The 20,106-nt window shown below is 50.5% G+C and overlaps 1 protein-coding gene across 3 annotated transcripts in view; it reads left to right on the forward strand.

Annotated features, from left to right (window-relative positions):
* The window catches only part of FOXK2 (forkhead box K2), a 59,630-nt gene extending 39,535 nt beyond the window's left edge, over nucleotides 1–20,095 (forward strand). For 2 of the 3 annotated variants that reach the window (XM_081270694.1, XM_081270696.1), the window contains exons 3-9: nucleotides 1,967–2,114; nucleotides 4,442–4,588; nucleotides 10,094–10,287; nucleotides 10,876–11,051; nucleotides 12,003–12,299; nucleotides 12,456–12,665; nucleotides 19,787–20,095. In XM_081270694.1, coding sequence (XP_081126820.1) covers nucleotides 1,967–2,114; nucleotides 4,442–4,588; nucleotides 10,094–10,287; nucleotides 10,876–11,051; nucleotides 12,003–12,299; nucleotides 12,456–12,665; nucleotides 19,787–19,983 — 1,369 coding nt within the window. In that variant the 3' untranslated portion in view covers nucleotides 19,984–20,095. Of the gene's footprint in view, nucleotides 1–1,966; nucleotides 2,115–4,441; nucleotides 4,589–10,093; nucleotides 10,288–10,875; nucleotides 11,052–12,002; nucleotides 12,300–12,455; nucleotides 12,666–19,127; nucleotides 19,264–19,786 lie in introns of those variants that run through there. The other variant, XM_081270695.1, reaches the window with a different exon arrangement.
* Nucleotides 20,096–20,106: the final 11 nt, after the last annotated feature.

Raw genomic sequence — 20,106 nt, forward strand, 5'->3', positions numbered from 1 at the left:
GCTTCATGCAGAGCGTGCAGAGGAGACTGACTGAGGACTATCTTTGTGCTGCTCTTGGAGCATGTTAGGTTGTAGCGCATCGTGTGCGTGAGACTGGGCCAGCCTGCTACATTCTGCTGGTTCTCAAGTGGAGTGGAAGCCAGGCAGCTCAGGAGGCTGAGGCAGGAAGATCAAAGTTCAAGGCCAGCTTCAGCAGCTTAGAGAGACCCTGTCTCAAAATAAAATTAAAAGCACCTCTAGGTTCAGTCCCCAGGAGGGGAAGGAAAGAAGGGAACAGAAAAGGCGATCTACAGAATGGGAGAAATACATGCAAATTATATCTGATAAGAGGTTAATATCCATAATAATATAAAGAATCCTGTTGAAAAGTTGACCAAAGGATTTCTCAAGAAGACACACTGATGCCAGTGAGTGCACTGGAAGATGCTCAGTACCACTCATCAACAGATTGCAAGTCACTGCTGCGGCCACACCCTTATGCCCAGGCCACTGTCCAGGGGCAGCACTGTGGCCTGAAGGCACTGCCTTCTCTTTCCACCTTGTGGGACCTGTTCATAACCAAATGAACTAATTGGAACTGTGTGGCAGGTAGGCCAAAGCCAGCGAGCCTGCTGCTGAGCACTCAGTGAGCAGTGTGGTGGGAATAGTGGTTCTGAAGGCCGCAGGCCGCAGATTATGGCGAGCTGGACGCCAGCCTTGGATTTGAAGTCAGTCCTGACTCGGCTCCCTCAGTCTCTCCCATCATCATTGTGTCCCTTGTTTGTCCCGGCACATCCTGCACATTTGTGCTTCCTCAGCTAAGCCCATGGTGGCTCTTCAGCTCCTGCACCTGCACTCCTAGAGGGGCCTGGTCTTCAGACTGTAGTGTACGTACCAGGGGAACAGCCTTCCTCTTCCTGCTCCCTTGCCAGACTTCCTGACAGGGTAGTCCTGACATTCAGTAAAGAATGTTTAATGGGTAGGCACATGTGCTGGGCACCCACAGAACTTTGAGGTGCCACCAAAGTGTGGCAACAAGACCCTCCCTGTTCCTTCTCCCTTTTTTCTGCCTCCTGGATCTTCTTTTCCAGTGTTTCTCAAAGTGAGTGTTAGGTTTCTTGGTTAATTTTTTCCCAGAAATCTAAATGGTTGCAGTGTTTGTCTTTTTCCCCAAACACCTCTGTAACCGAAGGGTTTTGGGGAGAGCCATCTTGGCATCATGCCATCTCAGCAGCTCATTCTTTTCACATAATGTAAGTGGTAACTGCAGAATGAGCGTGGCCCAAAGGCACTGCTGCTTCTCGACTTTCCCAGCGCACGCAGCCTGTGGTCAGCATGGAGCCCAGGCTTGGGTCCCACCACCCACCTTGTGGGGAAAGTGCCATGTACTCTTGCTGGTCAGCCCATATTCTGGACTAGCTGGGCTTTGGCCCTGCCCTTCCAGTGTTACCTGTTGTACCCTACTTCAATTCACCATGTACTCTGTGTCCCTAGACCCACCATGTGTCATTTGGGTTCTTGGTAAGTTCTGGAAGAGCCTCAGTTTCTTCACTGGTGAAGATTGGGCCACTGCCCCCAGAGAATTTGTCTTAGAGATTCACAGGATGACAACACAGAATATCCATGTTGCTTCTTGAGTGATCTGAGTTGCACAAAGAGTTATTGATTCTGATACAGAGGTTTCTCTCAGTTCTCAAAAAAGTTTTTGTGTTTTTCTTTCCCTGACCTTAGAGCCAGCTATTTATTTATTTATTTATTTATTTATTGGGTCCTGGGGATTCAAATCAAGGGCACTCAACCACTGAGCCACATCCCCAGACCTATTTTGTATTTTATTTACAGACAGGGTGTCACTGAGTTGCTTAGTGCCAGCCTCCCAAGCCACTGGGATTGTAGGCGTGCACCATTGTGCCCAGCTTAGAGCCACTTATTGAAGCATAGCATATGTACTCTTTCGTAGGCTAAAGGAACCTTTTCTCTTCCACAGTGCTGCAAACTCCTGCCCATCTAGTCCCCGGGGAGCCGGGTCTTCAGGGTACAAAATGGGCCGTGTGATACCATCTGACCTCAACTTAATGGCTGACAACTCACAGCCAGAAAATGAAAAGGAAGCCTCAGGTGGAGACAGTCCAAAGGTAAGTGTCTTGGAGTCCGTCTTGCAGCTGGGCCCGGGGGGCGGGGGGCATTGTGTACCACTGTCGTGAGCGTGGCTCATGGTGCAGTGATGCGGGCTGATTCTGTGAGCGATTCTCAGTGTTGGCATCTGAGGTCCTGGTGCTCACAGCTCATAGCGCAGTGCTTTAAGAGGCGGGTGGCATTTTAGCTGAGGCAGGCTCACAGCCTGGGAGGGTGCATCTGTCCCTATGTGGACAACACAGTTGGTGACCACACTATGACCCTGCGTGTTTTTATCCTTCAAAGATTTGTCTAAAGGAAAGAGAAGTTGGTATAAAACAGAAACTTGAAACCACGATGAGTGCTCTAGGGGAACAGTGACTAAGATCTGGTGGCCCAGTCAGAGGCATGTGAAATATTTATCAATGGGGACTTGCTTTTGATATAGAGTAGGTGAAGAATACAGTACAGACTGCATGGTGATGCTTCACGTATGGATCCGTGCCATGTGCTGTGTTTGTGTGGAGGGACGTGGCACAGCCCTGGGCATGAGTGAACCACAGCTGTGTACAAAGTGCACACGACAGCCTTCTCTGGTTCGGAACTCCGCCAGCCACAGCAGAAGTGGGGTGCCAAGGAAGCCAGCTGAGTCCAGGCTTTTCCACCTCACGTGGCTATACTGGTGCTCACCCTACAAAATCTGTTTAGCCAACGTGTGTGTTGTGAACAGCATTTTCAATAAAAATGTTGACAAATGTGTCTAAGAAGCTGTCAAGGAAACACGGCAGCATAAGCAGTGACAGGTTTTGCCTTGTGTCCACACCCAGTGCTGCGAGGACTTCAACTGAGCCACTTCTCAGCTGAGGGTCCTCACTGCACCTGGCCCTCTCCAGTGTGCTCCCGTGAGAGGTCAGGCAGAGCCTGGCGAGGCCTGAGTGCTCAGGCAATGTTAGCCAGCACAAGTAAGACATGGGGGCTTTTGGATGCTGGGGTTTCAGATGGTTTTTCTGTTTGGAGAAGGGCAGTAAGAACCCTGGTGCCCACTACCAGCTCCAGGATGCAGCCTGCCCCTTCTGAGACACCAAGTCCTGGCTTAGGTTTATCCTGAAACAGTGTCAGCTATAAACTTGGTATGAGTATTGTCATCTTGAATGTATTCTTTTGCAAACTGTTATATATTTAAAAAAATATTTATTTTTTGGTGTAGATGGACACAACACAATGCCTTATTTTTAAGTGGTGCTGAGGATCGAACCTGGGTCCTACCCATGCTAGGCGAGCACTCTACTGCTGAGCCACAATCCCAGCCCATATATATATATATATAGATTTAGTTATAGATGGACACAATATCTTTATTTTATTTATTTATTTTTATGTGGTGCTGAGAATCGACCCCAGTGCCTCATGCATGCAAGGCAAGAGCTCTACCACTGAGCCACAACCCCAGCTCCTACAAACTGGTTTTTTATTTGCCTACTTTGCTGTTCACTGAGCTGGTGTGTACATTTTCCATAAGTTCAGACAAAGCCTGGGAACTTTCCCTTCAACTTGTGCTGTTGCAAGTGGATATGATTTTTGTACTGGGCATTGAACTTGGGCATACAACCACTGAGCCACATCCTCAGCCCTGTGTTGTATTTTATTTAGAGACAGGGTCTCACTGAGTTGTTTTAGCGCCTCGCTTTTTGCTGAGGCTTGCTTTGAATTTGTGATCCTCCTGTTTCAGCCTCCCTAAGCTGCTGGGATTGCAGGTGTGTGCCACCGCGCCTGGCCGCAAGTGGAATTTTGAGTTGTCACAGTGATAAGGGCCACTAGGGCCCTGAGAGACCCAGGACCATGGATGCAGTATCTGCCTGAGCTGCCTCAGACCTGGAGTTGGAAACCTGCCTCTGAGTCTTCATACTCACGTCCTATGCAACTGGCTGACATGTGTTGGGCAGTTCTCCCCTGAGAGCTTGGCACTTCCTGTTGGGATGGGCACCTGGGGCTCCCCTTAGATTTGCTCCTCCCACTCCCACTGGCTTGCTCTTTGCCACAGGTCAAAGGTTCAGGTCACATTTCACTGAGCTTGAGCAGCTTTGCCCAGTTTTACTGGTTTTTCTTTGTTTTTGCCATTTGGAAAGAGAGAATGTGTGTCTGTGAGAGAGAGATTTTAATCTTTTCATACCACTCTATACTTTTGTATTTCTTTCCTACATGTTTTTCAAATTTTATTACTTTTTAATATCAAAAACTGAAAATTGTCAAAGGAACACTTACAAAAGAGAATCCTGAATTTTAGTTTAAAAAAAGTTATGCTTATTTTAATACTCTGTTTTTTGTTTTTTTTTTTTTTTTAATACAGGATGATTCAAAGCCACCTTACTCCTATGCACAATTAATTGTACAAGCGATTACAATGGCTCCTGATAAACAACTCACCCTAAATGGAATTTATACACACATCACTAAAAATTATCCATACTACAGGACTGCGGACAAGGGCTGGCAGGTAAATCACTTCAGCCTGTCAGTGAGGTGTCTGTGCCACGTCTGCAGGTGCTGGTTGATGGGGGGGTGGGAGTTAGCTGGTGCCCAGGCTGGTGCAGGTGCAGGTCTAGAGTGCAGGGTTGAAGCAACAGCGGTCCTGGGAAGTCAGGCCTTCGGCTATTACTGGCTTGGAAACTCCTGTGTCTCGATGGGATGCCTGAGGCCTGTTTCCTTCAGGTCTGTGCGGTTCACCTTGGATATCTGAAACAGGGCTTGGAAATCTGGCCAATCCTTTGCTTTGGCAGTCTTCTGCTTTCCTCCCTCCTTGTGCTGAAATACAGCAACTGTAAAGTGCACAAACTGTTTAACCTGAGAATCTTTTCTTCTAAAAATGTCTCTAGTCGGCTGGTACATAAAACAGATGAAAGTAGCTGAGCACAGCAGCCACATATGTGATGCCAGTGACTTGGGAGGCTGAAGCAGGACAGTTGCAAGTTCAAGTTCAGCCTCAGCAACTTAGTGAGACCTTGTTTCAAAAATTAGAAAGGAATGGAGTCTCAGTGGTCGAGCACTCCTGGTTTCAATCCCCTATGCTGAAAAACTAAAAATAAAAAAGAGAAGAAATGTATGCTTGTGATTTTTAAAATCATCAAATAACCAGGAATGGCTACAGAATTCCTTTGAGGCTTTGGCTTGCTGAGTGAATGTCTCTTAACAAAAGTGCTGTTGAACCCTAATCCCAATTTAATGAGTGGGTAGGGGAGAGGGTTCCTGCTGTCAGTTGAAGGATGGAGATATGTAAACATGTCATAATTTAAAAGATAATAATCTACAAACCATATCCTGGATGTTTCCTTCTTCAGAGGGCTCAGGGTCTTTGGTCATGGGTGGTACCTAGTGAGTCTCCCTGTTCATGCAAGACAGGGTTTCTCAATGGACAGGAAACATTGGATTTGGAGAATAGCTCCATGTGGGTCTCTTAACATTGAATAATAAATTCCAGCCATGTTTGTCATATTTTAATCTATGAGGAAATTTGTATTTAAAACAAAACATAATAAAAAGAACAAAATAATTTAGATGCATGTTCTGGTGACCGTGGCTTTGTCAAGGAGGGAAACTCCCCATGGAATGCAGCTCACTCACAGTGCTGGGCATGTGAAGTGCCCTTAGGGTTACATGCAGATTTTTTTTTTTTAACATTTATTTTTTTAGAAGTAGTTGAACATAATACCTTTATTTTGTTTATTTTTATGTGGTGCTGAGTATCGAACCCAGCGTTCTACCGCTGATCCATAACCCCAGCCCCCAGGGTTTTTTTTTTTTTTTTTTTAAATAGTTATAGTCGGACACAATACCATTATTTTATTTATTTATTTATATGTGGTACTGAGGAGGCGAACACTCTACCGCTGAGCCACAACCCTGCCCAGGGTTACATGCAAATTTTACATGCAAAATGCTGATGATTTGAAATACTGGTTCTTGGGGCTTTGTGGAAACGAGTATTTCTGAAAAGCTTGAGGAGACTTTCATGTGTCTGGTTCTGTTTCTGTGTGTTTTCCTAACATGCATGGATTTGCGAACTCCTGAGCATTGTAAGTTTTTCTTGCCAATGGGGGAAGGGTGGCACCACATTCGAGTCAGGAGGGGCCTTTTGGGGAGCAGTCTCTTGGGGACAGCAGCCTGGACCACAGGCATCTCAGCATGACCTGTATGTGCACACCCCTCTGCTGAACTGCTGTTAGCATAGGTTTTTATGGAGATTTTGTTTGTTTGTTTTTCTGCCTAGACCACAGTCTGAGAGGGTGGCTGTGTCTCTCACCTGAATGAGGCTGTGCAGGCCGTGTCCTGCCTCCTGTCTCAGGCTGATGACTGGGAGAGGGACTGCCTGCTGCAGACCCCTGAGTTTTGGAGTCTGACCTTGTGTGCTGTTTGTCCTGAGATTGCAGACAGTCGAACTCACTGTCAGACCTTGTTCTCACTTCTTCCCTCCTGGCTTAAATCAGAAAGCCTTCCTGTTTTTCCAGCTTAGTTTTCATTGTCTTTCTGAGAAGGATTTTCACTAAGTTTCCCAGGCTGGCTTCTGACTTGCCATTCTCCTGCTCCAGTCTGCTGAATGGCCAGGGTTACAGTTGTGTGATACTGTGCCCTTTTGAGAAAAAAAATAAAAACTGTTAGCATTAAAGTCCATTTTAAAAATGCACATTTCCTCCTTGTATCCTGCTTTCTGTGGTGGGAACAGGCCACCGTGGGGTGCTTCTCTGAGCTCTAGTCCAGGTAGCTATGCCTGGCACCTGTCCCTAAGAGGATGTGTTTGGATGCTCCCCATGTCCATCTCAAGCCCTCAGTGGGGTCCATGACTGCCTCTTAGACTTAGTTTTAGGATTTTATGGATCTGCCTTGGTTAATCTGCAGAGGAAATTCCTGGATAAAGTAAGATGGTCTAAGTAGCTCCATCTGGAAAGGTGGTATATTTATTATGGTCTTTCTGTGAAAATGACATCTTACAATTTTATCATTATAAAAAGTTTGAAGAGAAGTTGGGTCAGTGGCGCACACCTGTAATCCCAACGGCTTGGGAGGCTGAGACAGGAGGATCAGGAGTTCAAAGCCAGCCTCAGCAATTTAGTGAGGCCCTAAGCAACTCAGTGAGACCCTGTCTCTAAATAAACTACAAAATAGGGCTGGGGATGTGGCTCAGTGGTCAAGTGCCCCCGGAGTTCAATCCCTGAACCAAAAAATAAAAAGGTTTGAAAAGACTGGACTCTCACCTTCTGAAGCGATCAGAACTAATGGGGTAGGGGGTGCTGTGAGCTCACCTCAGCCCTGATCTCGAAACATTCCCACAGCACAGCAGGTTTCTGAACCCTGTGTACGCCTTCACAGGGTGCACGTTGCCGAGTGCCCCGTGCTGCATGGGGCTTGAACTGGCAGGCCAAGCTGTTCTGGTCAGGAAGGCTGGACATACCCAGGGAGGGTAGCACAGTCTGGACCACCCGCTGGGGACTGGGAGCTGGAGTTTGGGAGTGGGTCTTTGCTAGCAACCCATCAGGAACGGCTCTGGACAAGAACTTTTTCAGTGTTACAGGTCTTCTCTTCATATTCAGCATTTAAAAATAACAAGCCACTTTTTCTCAGAAAACTGATTTCTAGATCATTAGAGTTCAGCATTTGGGCTTGAACACACAGCAGTGGAAAGGAAGAACTCTCATCCTGGGTTGAACCAAGTGGCACAGGCCTTGAGTTACCTTGGGAGTGGGCACTTTTCTGTTTGTGTCTACCTTCAGTGTCTATCATGTCCTCCTGTTTACTTCCTCCTATTTTCCAGAGCTTCCGTGGCTGGGAAATCACAGGTGACCCTTTATAAACTGGCATCTTTTGATCGTCACTAAGGGGGCATTAGAAAGGAGGCTAGGACCTCTTATGGTGGTGTTGGGAGTGGGTCTTTCTGTTCTGTTAAAGTGGTCAGAAGAGAAGTCACAGCTCCTGACCCCAGGAGCTTGCTGTGCCCTCACAAGTGCTGTTGGTGGTAGCAGAGCTGCCTTGCCTCTGCCATGTCCTGTCCCTGCTCCCCTGCCTAAAGAACCTGACCCTGAAGCCACATTCCTACTGTGCTTCCGTGTTCCTCCCGGGTCACTGCCTGGCAGTGGGTGCTGGTGGGTGAGGGAGCTGTGAACCTGCAAGGCACTTATAAGGCTTCTCCTTTGCACAGGTCTCATCCAGAATGCTTGGGGCCGGGGAGTTTCATATTTTAGGCTTTTTCGGTTTGGGGACATGTGAATACACACCACAAGATCTCCTGGGGGAAGGAGATCACAGTTCATCCTATCCCTACACACCTGCGCACAGCCCCACAGCGAAGCTGTGTAGTACTTGGGGAGCTCCTGTTTGGCCACGGCGCAGCCCCTGGCCCAGAGTGGGGTCTTGCACGTGGGGTGTCTTGTTGATGCTCAACAGTCTCACGTTCTGGAGCATTTTGGGTTCTGGATTTTTGTACTGGGGTGCCTGAGCCTGGGCTAGCTGTGGCTTTTGCTGGTGTTGCTTCTCTTGGTCCACAGTCTTGGAATGTCTGTCTCCTGCTGGTGTAAGAGGGCTGACATGGTGGGCAGACGTTGGCTTCTCTGTTGAGAACAGATGTTTGACTTTCAGAGGAGTTGAGAGGAAGATTGGTTATCAGCTACACCTGGTGACAAACACCATTGCAAGTTTTCTTTGGTTGTTAAAATGTACTAAGTTAGCGGGGCACCATGGCCCACGCCTGTGATCCCAGCAGTTCCAGAGTGTGAGGCAGGAGGATCGTGAGTTCAAAGCCAGCCTCAGCAACTCAGCAAGTCCCTGTCTCAAAAAACAAAAAGGGCTGGGGATGTGGCTCAGTGGTTGAGTGCCCCTAGGTTCAGTCCCTACTACCCTGTCCCCCAAATAAATGTACTAATTCTCAACAAATACATGTATTTATACACAATCACACCAAACACAGCCAACCTTGCCCCTTTGTGCTGCCCAGATCCACAGGGGCCAGAGGCCTTAATTCCATCCTGTGACCAATTAGAATTTTGAATGGTCCCTGAGATTGTTTGTGCAGTAATATTTGATATGTGTTTGCTTTCCTAGCTGCCTTTGACAAATCAGAATTTCAGGCCATGGGTAGCAGTTCTAACTGTAAGATTAATTGGGGGGATTTAGGAATGATCTTTGAATAGCCCCAAATTTTATTTTGAGTTATTACCACTTTGAAAATTTGTAGAAGTTTAAAAGTGTAAATGCAAGGAATGTTTATTGATCTGTGACTTTGGTCCCCTTTGGCTTCTGGTGTTCCTGGGTCAGGCCACAGTGGGGAGCTTCCCTTGGAGTCTCCTGTGGTAGGCCTAGAGCTGGGACCTTCTGAAGTAGAAGGATGGACTCGAGTTGGGGGGTTTTTTCCTGTGCGTCTGTGTCATGACTGTGCTTGTGGACGTACTTTACAAACAACGCAAGTGTCTGTTACTAGAAAAGTGGCCGCAGTGATGGTGCCAAGCTTTTGCCAGTTTGTTGAATACTCTGTACCAGATCAGTGCACTTCAGAGGGCATGGCAGATTCTATAAGCTAACTCTGGCAACATGGTATTGTGAAGGGGTGACTCAGGTCTGTGTCTTTGAACAGGGAAAACTAGCAGTGAGGTCTTGGCTCTGCCTGGGAGAGGCTAGGTGGTGGCAGCAGTGGGCCTCGGTTTCCTACCCTGGGAGTTGGAGGTGGGGAATGGCTTCTCTCTGTGCTGCAGGCCTCACCCTGACCCAGTGCCTGCCTGCCTGCATGCAGCTCAGGAGCTTCATGAGCTGTGCCCCCCACTCCGTCTGAGAGGTCGAACCCAGGGCCCAGTCTGCGCTGAGCCGTGCTTACAGGGAGGGCTGCTCCCCCAGCACAGGACTCTTGCTCTGCAGGAGCTGCTCCCCCAGGTTTCTGCTTCGCAGGCCCAAAAACTAGGGCACATTTTTGTTTCTCAGCAAAGAATTATATGAATTCTACGTATTTTTTTATGTTTCATAGAATTCAATTCGCCACAATCTCTCTCTGAACCGTTATTTCATCAAAGTCCCGCGTTCCCAGGAAGAACCAGGCAAAGGCTCCTTCTGGAGGATAGACCCAGCCTCTGAGAGCAAACTGATAGAGCAGGCTTTTAGGAAAAGACGGCCTAGGGGCGTGCCTTGCTTTAGAACCCCTCTGGGACCGCTCTCGTCTAGGTAAGGAAAAGGGACCTCAGACCTCACCTGTGGTCCTAAACTCCTTCAGTGGACTGGGAACGTCCTCTTCTGAACACGAAGGGACTGCCAGGTGCATTTTGATTAAATGCTGGGATGGGGATTTGGAAAAGTGTTGGATGCTCTGCCCTGCGGTTCCTCAGGCTCCTGCACCTCAGCAATGAGGCAGCGGGCTTGCGAGGCCTTGCTTTCCTTTGGCATGTGGACAGTTCTCTAAAACTACCCTTTAGCTGCTTAAATTCAAGATTGTTTATTTGCCTGATTTTTAAACCACCCATTTTTAGCTTCATTAATAATCTTGTTTTTAAGCCCCCCCCCCAAGAAAAACACACATGAAGTATAAGTCTTAAAGCCCCCAGCTTGCCCACTGTCTGACTGCCCAGGGTGATGGTGCCCCAGGTGCCCGAGCCTCCCTGAGCACACAGCTCAGCTCACCAGGTCAGACTCATGGAACTGCAGTTAGTGGGCAGAAGACAGAGGACACTGTTTTGCAAAGTGAACTCATTAAGACAACAGTCCCTCTCCATGAGGGATCGCTGTAAAGGATGTTATCTTGTTTTGGTGACTCAGGAGTGCCCCAGCCTCTCCCAACCATGCGGGAGTGCTATCTGCTCACTCTAGTGGTGCCCAGACCCCTGAGAGCCTGTCACGTGAAGGTTCGCCAGCCCCCCTGGAGCCTGAGCCCAGCACCTCACAGCCCAAACTCGCCGTCATCCAGGAGGCCCGGTTTGCCCAGAGCGCACCAGGTGAGTGCACTTGAGGGGAAGGGTAGTCAAATGCCCAGGCCACCAGAGAGGATGCTGCCAAACTCACCATAGAGGCCACTCTGCCTTGTGCTTTCTGCTAAGTACCTGAGTGTTAGGTTGTAGGCTTTGAAAATTCTAATAACAGTGGGAGTGTTTAAGAAAGCCAGCGGAGGTTATTTAAATGGTACTGTATGTAGGTTCATGAACTAATTTAGAATTCACCTGTTTCTCAGAGAGTTGCTTTGTCATTCAGAACTCCATAAAATGATTCCACCCCCACCGAAAGCACCATGTAGGTTGAACATACTAGAGGCTGATTGGAAGCAGAAACGTGTCCACTTAGTAGGTGAGCACTGTACAGTTTATTTACAATGTCATGTGTGCCCTGGTGAATTAAAAAAAAAAATACATATACACAGTGTGAAAATGTCCAATCAAAACTGCAGTGGTAGGGAGACATGCGTTTCCCCCAGTTGGGGTTCCGGCCACACTCGCCTGGAGAGTACTCTTCCCTTCCCACCCATCTGTAGCATCCATCGTCTGTGTGTTTCTTTAGTCCAAGCCCCACAACCAAAAAGGGCAGACGGTTGGGGCAGAGGCTCTGTGACAGCCCAAGTCAGCTGCAGAGTGTCCTGCTTCCTGCCAGGTGAGCTGGTAGACCTAGGCAAGTGTGGCACCTGTGGCCTGGCCCTCACTGTTTATCAGTGTTCTCAGGGGAAAGACCTGGGGAAAGCTGTTATCAGGAGTTGTAATAGAGTCAGTTGCATTTTTAGCAACTGGATGTGGGAATTAAATATCCCTCTTAAGACACCACACCTTTCTTACAAGGCAGAGCGGGGTCACATCCGGTGCTTAAAGGTAAAGTCTGTGCTGTGTGTGAGTGCTGAGTGTGGGAAGGTGTGCAGAGCAGAACCTGCTAGCCTCAGCCCTGCCTCTGCCTGCTATCCACAGGCTCGCCCCTATCTGGCCAGCCTGTCTTGATCACCGTCCAGCGGCAGCTGCCCCCTGCAGTCAAGCCTGTCACCTACACTGTTGCAACTCCAGTGACCACCTCCACCTCTCAGCCGCCTGTCGTGCAGACAGTCCATGTAGTCCACCAGATACCAGCAGTGTCGGTCACCAGCGTGGCTGGGCTAGCCCCAGCAAACACATACACAGCTGCTGGCCCAGCCGTGGTCACTCAGGCGGCGGTGCTGGCCCCTCCTAAGGCAGAACCACAGGAGAATGGAGACCACAGGGAAGTCAAAGGTGAGCACCGGAGAGGCAGCTGCAATGTCCACGGGGGCTCAATGCGCAGCCTGGTTTGAAAGAGGTTTCTGATTTTTTGATTTAAACTGGTAAGATTTTTTATCAGCAGTTCAATAATATTAGTGGGTGTTATTTCTGCTTTTTCTTTTATTTTAGTGAAAGTGGAGCCCATTCCTGCAATTAGCCACACCACGCTGGGTGCTACCAGCCGGATCATCCAAACACCACAGGCCACCCCAGTCCAGACGGTCACCATAGTGCAGCAAGCCCCTCTTGGTCAGCATCAGCTTCCGATAAAAACTGTAACGCAGAACGGAACCCACGTGGTGCCCATGCCGGCTGCTGTGCATGGCCAGGTGAACAATGGTAAGAAGTGCCATTTGCTGTGTCCTTTGCTGGGCTCTGGGGCTGGGAGCCCAGGCCCTTCTGGGAGGAGGCAGTCTGTATCGTGGTGCTGTTTTGGCACTGGTTTTGTCTGCGGATGCAGCTGCATTTCTGTGCTGTTGGAAATGCAGCTGCACAGAGAAGCAGGAGCTAGTGAGGGCCGGGCTACTGTGGGACTCCTTTGCAAAGCCCATCTGAGACGAGAAAGGAGCTGCTCAGCCCTCCAGACAGAAGAGCTCCTAGGTGCTGCCTAGGAGTGACCTGAAACTTGGGTAGTGGAACTAGTGTCTTGAATATCCTTGTACCTTGCTGTGGTTTATCTGCTGAGTGGCGACTTACGCACTGCATTGCTTGAAAATGGTGGAAGTAGAGAATGCTGCTTTGTGACCTCTTTGCTCTGAAAGCCCTTTGGAGGCCCACACGTGGGGTGCACTCCAGCGTGTTCTAACAGGTGTAGAGGCCTCAGAACCCTCAGGAACACCAAGCTGCCAGCCCTATCCTGCCCTGTGGAGCTGTTAGGGAAGGAGCCCTGGCTTGATGGTGAGGCCACTCAGAAGTAGGGTCCTTGGGGCTGGTACTTTGCAGAGGCATTTCAGGGCTGGCGTGTGGCTGAGTGGCACAGTGCTTGCTTAGCATGCCTGTGACCCTGGATTTCATCACTAACCCACACACCAAACCAAAGGCATTTCAGCAGTGGGGAGCACTTGCTCTCTTGCATGGGCACACGTGGCACCATGGTGCCGTGGTAGCACATGCCAGCACCCCACACCTGAAGCAGTAGTCCTGGGTCAGAAACGGGGCACCTGCACTTGCCTCTCTGTGATTCAGAATGCTGCCTGTCCCTCCCAAGCCTGCAGAGCATGTGGATAATGCCTTTTCTGGGGAATTCGACAGCCTGCGCATTCTCAGATCACTGGGCACTGCCTGCTCCCTTGGCCCGCATCTCCTGCTCTGGCCACATGCTTCCTTCTGAATAGCTGAGGTCACTGTGGCTTGATGTAGCAGACCTGGTGGCCCTCTCTGCACGCAGCCAGAAGTGGAATGAAGTGAAGGGGGTCAGTCTGTCCTGGGTTTTGTTGTCCTTCCCAGCTGTGGGCTCTGTGCAGCCCAGGGCTTGACCAGGCAGAACAACTGTGCCCAGAAACATGCATTTCCCAGGTGCCAGGTCCACCCAGTGGCAGGGAACAGCTCCAAAAGCCTTCTGTGTCTGCAATTGACACCTGTGTCTCTCAGTTCGTTTAAGTTGGTAACTAATGTTTCTCATTTTAAATTTAAGCAAGGAATTTAATTTTCCACTATTAAATACTGATGTTTTAAAGTTGAAGTCCTGCATCCTCATCGGCACCCACTGTAGCACCCTGGGTGTGGCTGTGGTGTGCCGCCTCTGGTCCTGCTCCTTCCCCTCCTGTCTGTGAGTTTGTGCTGCTCAGAGCCTCTGCCCGTCTTTTCTCTCTCAGCAACAATATATAGACCTAAACCCTAAAAATGGAGTGGGAATAGAAGGATTGATAACAGTACTGCAGAGCTAATCAAAACCAAAAATCATTTTTTTAGGCAAAAACTATTTTTTAAGGAAAGTATGTTGTTTTATTTTTTGTTCTTAGCATAGTTTTACTTTGTGGAACCAAAACTTCTGTGGTGTCATTCGGAACCTGAAAACATCTGTTCACAAATGAGCTGTGCAGTTTGATTACGTTTGGTTTTTTTTGCAGTGCTGACACATGCTAGGCAAGAGCTGTGTACTGAGCCACACACCCATCTCTTTTTTAGTTAGGGTCTTGCTAAGTTCCGCAGGCTATCCTTGAACTTGAGATCCTCCTGCTTCCGCTTCCACAGTTGCTGGGGTTACAGGTCTGTGCCCGTGCACCTGGCTCATAATTACCTTTTGACATCAGACTTTTCTTTGCCTGAATTACACAGTGTCCACATCTCTTCTCTCTTCCACTCTGACCTCCGCTGCTCATCTGTGAAGCAGGGCATAGAGCCCTCTTACAGAGCCTTGGGGGAAGAGCTCTTGAATGTCTGCCCTGAGCAGAGCACTTCCACTTCCTCCATGGCCAGCAGCACTGTAAGGGGCATGGCCAGGCTGCTCCTAATCTCTGCAGGCAGTGGGTAGCCCCGTGCCTTCCTGCTGACAACACTGAGAGCCCTGGCCCGTCCTGGAGAGGAGGGGGTAGAAAATGCCGAGTTCTTTGCACTTGCAAGCCCACAGTCAGCTGCTGCTGCACATGCCAGGACAGCATGGGGTGCTCCGTCAGGGGAACCCTGGATGGGAGTGGAGGAGAGGCAGCACTCTCTGGGAGCCTGGCTCAGGTTCACACTGTGTGGGCACTCTGTTCTAACACGCTTGCCCCAGAGGTGGGGGCCTCTGGGGCAGACAGGCCAGGAGAGGGTCTGGAGCGGTGACAGATGTCACACAGGCGCTGAATGTCTGCTTGAAGGCCAAGGCACAGGGAACACCTAGTTGGCCCTCTCTTGCCCTTGAAATTCGCTCCTGGGAAAAGAAAGCAGCATCTGTTCACTCCTTGTAGTTGTCGTCGTCGTCGTTGCTGAAGATTGAACTGAGGGGCACTATCACTGGGCTGCATTCCCAACACTTTTTATTTTGAGACAGGGTCTTGATCGCCCAGGCTGGCCTGGAACTGCAGTGCTCCTTCCTCGGCCTCCTGCTTCTCTGGGATTGCAGGAGTGACCGCTGTGCCCAGCCTGTTTTGTCTTTTAAACGTCATATTGGTGTGAAGTGGCCCCAAGACAGTGGCTCTGACTTTGCTTCTCTCGTGGCTGGGAATGTTGAGCACTCTCCCAGGCGTCTGCTGGGTGCTGTCTGTTGGCACCTCTGCCCATGCTTCAGTTGGGTTGTCGTTTTGCTGCTGAGCTGTGGGTCCCTTCATGGGTTCTGAGAGCTGCATAGAAATTAAGTAGTCTTCTCTCCTTCTGTGGGCTTTTCACTTCCTAATATCTCCTAACAGCTTTTGATTCTGATGAAGTCCAGTTTACCTTATTTTTTCTCTCATTTCTTGTGTTTGGTGTCATATCTATGAAACCACTGCCAGATTTGGGGACGTGAAGACTTTCTCCTAGCCAGGCATGGTGGTGTAGCCCACAGTGCGGAAGCAGGTGGGAGGAGGAGAAGGGCAGGCCAGGTCTGTGGTGGGTGCCCTTCCCAGTGACTTGGGGGCTGAGGCGGGAAGAGCTCACTTTCCAGGTCAGCCTGGGCAATGGAGCAGCAGCCTGTCTCCAAACGAAGATTTTAAAGCACAAGCTGGGATGTGACTTGGTGGTAGAGCACCCCTGGGGTCAATCCCACCACATCCCCCTGTCACCAGTGCCTCCGTGTCTTCTCCTGGAAGTGGGTGTTCTGCTTCCTTTGGGCCTGGGCTGCCCTGTGTGCTGGCCTGGGCCCCACTGTGCCTGTGTCCCTCCCTCGTGTTGGAAACAGCCACAGACACATGCTCTGTTCTGCCTGTTTCCTTGATCTTTATGTCATCTTCATGCTGATACCACAGTTTCAATTACTGTAGCTTTGTAGCAAGTTTTAAAATTGGGAAGTGAGAATCCTCCAACTTTGCCCTCTTTTTTCCAAGACCAAATAGGCTATTCTGGGTGCCTTGCAATTCCTTGTGACTTTTAGGATCATAATTTCACTTCAAAAATGCTCTCAGGGGCTGGGGATATGGCTTAGTGGTAGCGTGCTTGCCTAGCATGCGTGGGGCAACCCTCAGTAATCTTAGGCCTCATTTCAAAATTTAGATTTAAAAAAAAGTGCGGGAATGCAGAGATGACTGAGCCCAGGTGTGTTCCACCACTGAGCTACATGCTTAGCCTTTTTTATTTTGAGACAGTGTCTCACTGAGTTGCTGAAACTGGCCTCAAACTTGTGATCTTCCTGCCTCAGCCTCACAAGTTGCTGGGATTATAGGCATGCTCCATTGTGCCTGGCTTCAAAATAATTAAAAGGTGGGAGCCTGGGGATGTAGCTCCAAAAAAAAAAAAAAAAAAAAAAGAAACTTTGGGGTTCTGAAAAGGTTGTGATAATGCAGTCTTGTTGAGAATGTCATAACGAGTCTCTGAGCATAGCCATAGGCTATCTCTGGTTATTTCAGCAAAGTATTGTGTTTTTCCCATTTTTCTATATGGAAGTGTTTTTTTTTATCTCCCTTTTTGGTTGTTCATTGCTGTAGTATAGAAAAACAGCTGATGTTTATGTGTGATCTTGGACCCTGCGACTTCACTGAATTCATTTACAAGCTGTAGTATTTGGTTTGTTAGTATTTTGTTTATGTTCATTTTCACATTTTCTAAAATATAAGATTACATCATCTTCCAAAAGAGACAGTTTACTTCCTCTCCCGTTTGTTTTCGATTTTTTTTTTTTTTTTTTTTTTTTTTTTTGAGCCTGGGCCCCCTTGGGCTGGCCCGGGCCTCCTGGGCTGTAGCCACCTCCTGCCTCAGCTCCCTGTTGCTGCCCTGCTCCTTGCCAGGGTCTTCCTCCACCTCCCCCAGGCTCTGGCCGGAATGCAGCCCACAGGAGCAGGGGTGGGAACATGCGGGCTGCCCTGTCTCTGTGTGGACCCCACTGTGCCACCGTCTCTCTCTGTGTGGACCCCACTGTGCCACCGTCTCTCTCTGTGTGGACCCCACTGTGCCACCGTCTCTCTCTGTGTGGACCCCACTGTGCCACCGTCTCTCTCTGTGTGGACCTCACTGTGCCACCGTCTCTCCGGGTGGATCTCACTGTGCCAGGACATCTCCTGTTCCTGTCCATGGGGGTCTCCACCTGAAAGAGTGCTGAGTCCTGCCACATGCTTTTCTCCTGATGGACACAGCAGTTGTGTGAACCACCCTCATGTTCTTGGGTAGATTGCATTTGGCCACCGTGTGCCCTGGTGACCTGCCGCTGGGGCCGTGGAGGTGTCCCACTTATGTTCTTGAAGGGCACTGGGCTGTCCTCTGCCCGTGTGGTATCGATGCCTCAGTCGCTCCCCTCCCTCCTGTGTGTGGACGGTGTCAGTTCTGCATGTTTGGTAAAGGGCTGGGTCAGGCCAGGGTGGATCACTGGCTAGCACACGTGGCCCTGGTTCTACCCGAGACCGAACAACAGAGCAGCAGCATCAAGCCACTGCCAGGCTCCCAGGGTTGGCCACCTGACTGACCCAGGCCTTACTGCTTAGGGGCTTCTGTCAGTCGGTCACTTTACTTCTTCATGGGTCAGGCATAGAGTCTACCCGTTTTTGCCATTGATGATAGTCTGGCATTTGAAGCCTGAGAACCTTTTATTCAGCTGTTTGACGTCTGCCAGTGACTCAGGAGCACCTGAGATCCTCCACATGCCCTGGGGTTTGAGCTCCCATGAGACCACTTTGATTTTGTCCTCCTGTGGTCTCTGCTTCGTTCTGTCACCTCAGTACTTAGAGATTGTTAGGCACTCATTTTCAACACCAGCCCTACATAAAGTCAGTGTTTCAGTTATTCATACTGAAAATTCAGTAGATGTAACCTGGATTTCTTCTGCTTGGCACAGGCCACAGCACTTGCAAATGCCTCCACCTGTGGGACAGCAGTCTGCGCAGGGGGACCCCATGGAGGTCCTGCCCAGCAGCTCTTCCTGATCAGGGTTGTCCCCTTCCCGCCCACCTCGCTGCGCTGCTCCTGGCAGTTTGGAGCCCACCGTGTAGGCATGCATGCCCAGGGCCTGTGTTCAGGCGCACAGCCTGTCCACCTGGAGCTGGAGGAGAGTGCAGCCCAGGCCCAGCTCCCAGGCTTGTGCAGACCTGAGCCTTCTAGCTCTCCGGAGAGGTCTGTTGGGACCCTGGCCCTTTGGCCTCTGCCTGGGGGGAAAGGGGTGGGAGAAGGCTGTCAACCTGCTGCAAGCCCCAGGGATCTTGCAGGTGGCTCCAGCCTTGTCCTGGAGTTATTGTGGCACAGTGGTCTCTTCTTGAGCTGAAACATCCTGTCCCTGAGTTACATGCCCCAGGGGGAAGGTGTGGTCCTGCTCCCTCTGCCCACACCCCTGCCCCTTGTGGTGGGTTGGGGCTGGTGCTACACCCAAGCTGCATTATGAGACCCACCAGCTCTTGTGCCCATGCCCCAGGAGGAGAGCCCTGCATGACCAGCATGGCAGTCAGCCTGGGTGTCTGTGGATGCTGCCCAGGTAGGGGCACCTCCACCAGGTTTTGGGAGAGGCAGGTCTGTGGCCAGGCCACCTCCGCTCTGCCCCTCGATGTCCTATTCCTGGCTGCACATGGTGCTGGTTCCATCTTTGAAGATAGACCTACATGCTGGCATTTATTTGCTCTCCAAAATCGGTATTCAAAGAGCTGCTTGGGTCGTGTTGTTAGGGGTTTATGAGTGCACGTTTGCATGTGGTAGATCACTGGCTAGCATGCCTTTACCTTTTTGTACTTTGGTTGATGGTTTTGCTGAGCTGGTGTCACATCATCCTAGGTGCAGATGGCTATTGTGTTCCTCAGAGCATGAGTTCTGGCCAGGTGTGAGCCACAGTCTATTGGCCAGGTCAACACCAGGCTTACCACTGCGTTGGACAAGGTGTCTTCAAACAGATGGGTGCAAAACTAGAGAACCTGTTAATTGATGTGATGAACCCTGTGGCTAGAGGTGCCACAGCAGGTGTGTGCATCTGCCCTGAAGCTGTCACGGCTCCAGTGGACTCTGTCCTGCAGGCTGTTAGGGGACTGTCCTGGGTGCCTTTTCTGCCCTGGGGCAGTGAGTTAGATCTCTAGTCCAACTCAGATGGGAAGGTGGGCCTCGTGCGCGTGTGCTGCTCCTCTGGGCACAGCACAGCCCTGCCCCTGGTGACTTGGTGGAATGTCCCAGCAACAGCACTGTTCCTGAGCCCGACAACAGTGCTGACCGACAGGTGGGGCCCCTTAGAAAACCTGCAGGTGCTGCAGCGGAGGCCTACAGGGCAGGCACAGGCCAGTGGGAGGCAGTGTTTCTCCTGCTTTGGATTGGCCCTTGGATGTCCTAGGCATGGGGGGCAGTGTCTGGGGAGGGGGCTCCTGGGTGGGGCGGGGCCGGGGCCTCCTGGCTGGGTCCTGGGCGGGGCGGGCGGGGCCGGGGCTCTGACGCGCTGCCCCTTTCAGCCTCAGCGAGCCCTCTGCACATGCTGGCGACCCACGCGTCGGCGTCGGCGTCCCTGCCCACAAAGCGCCAGAATGGTGACCAGGCCGAGCAGCCGGAGCTGAAGCGGATCAAGACGGAAGATGGCGAGAGCTTCGTCATCGCCCTGAGTGTGGATGCGCCAGCAGCAGCCGTGAGGGAAAAGGGCGTCCAGAACTAGGGCGGGAGCCGTCCTCGCCCCGCAGCTCTGCGGTGCCAAAGGAGGCGCCGCCAGCGCCCGGGCCCACCCGGACCCACCCGGACCCGGCGGCCCGAACACTCCCGGGCAGCCCCGCGAGCCAGC

This window comes from Spermophilus citellus (genome assembly GCF_964194105.1).
Source record: "Spermophilus citellus genome assembly, chromosome: 17".
Lineage (NCBI taxonomy): Eukaryota > Metazoa > Chordata > Mammalia > Rodentia > Sciuridae > Spermophilus > Spermophilus citellus.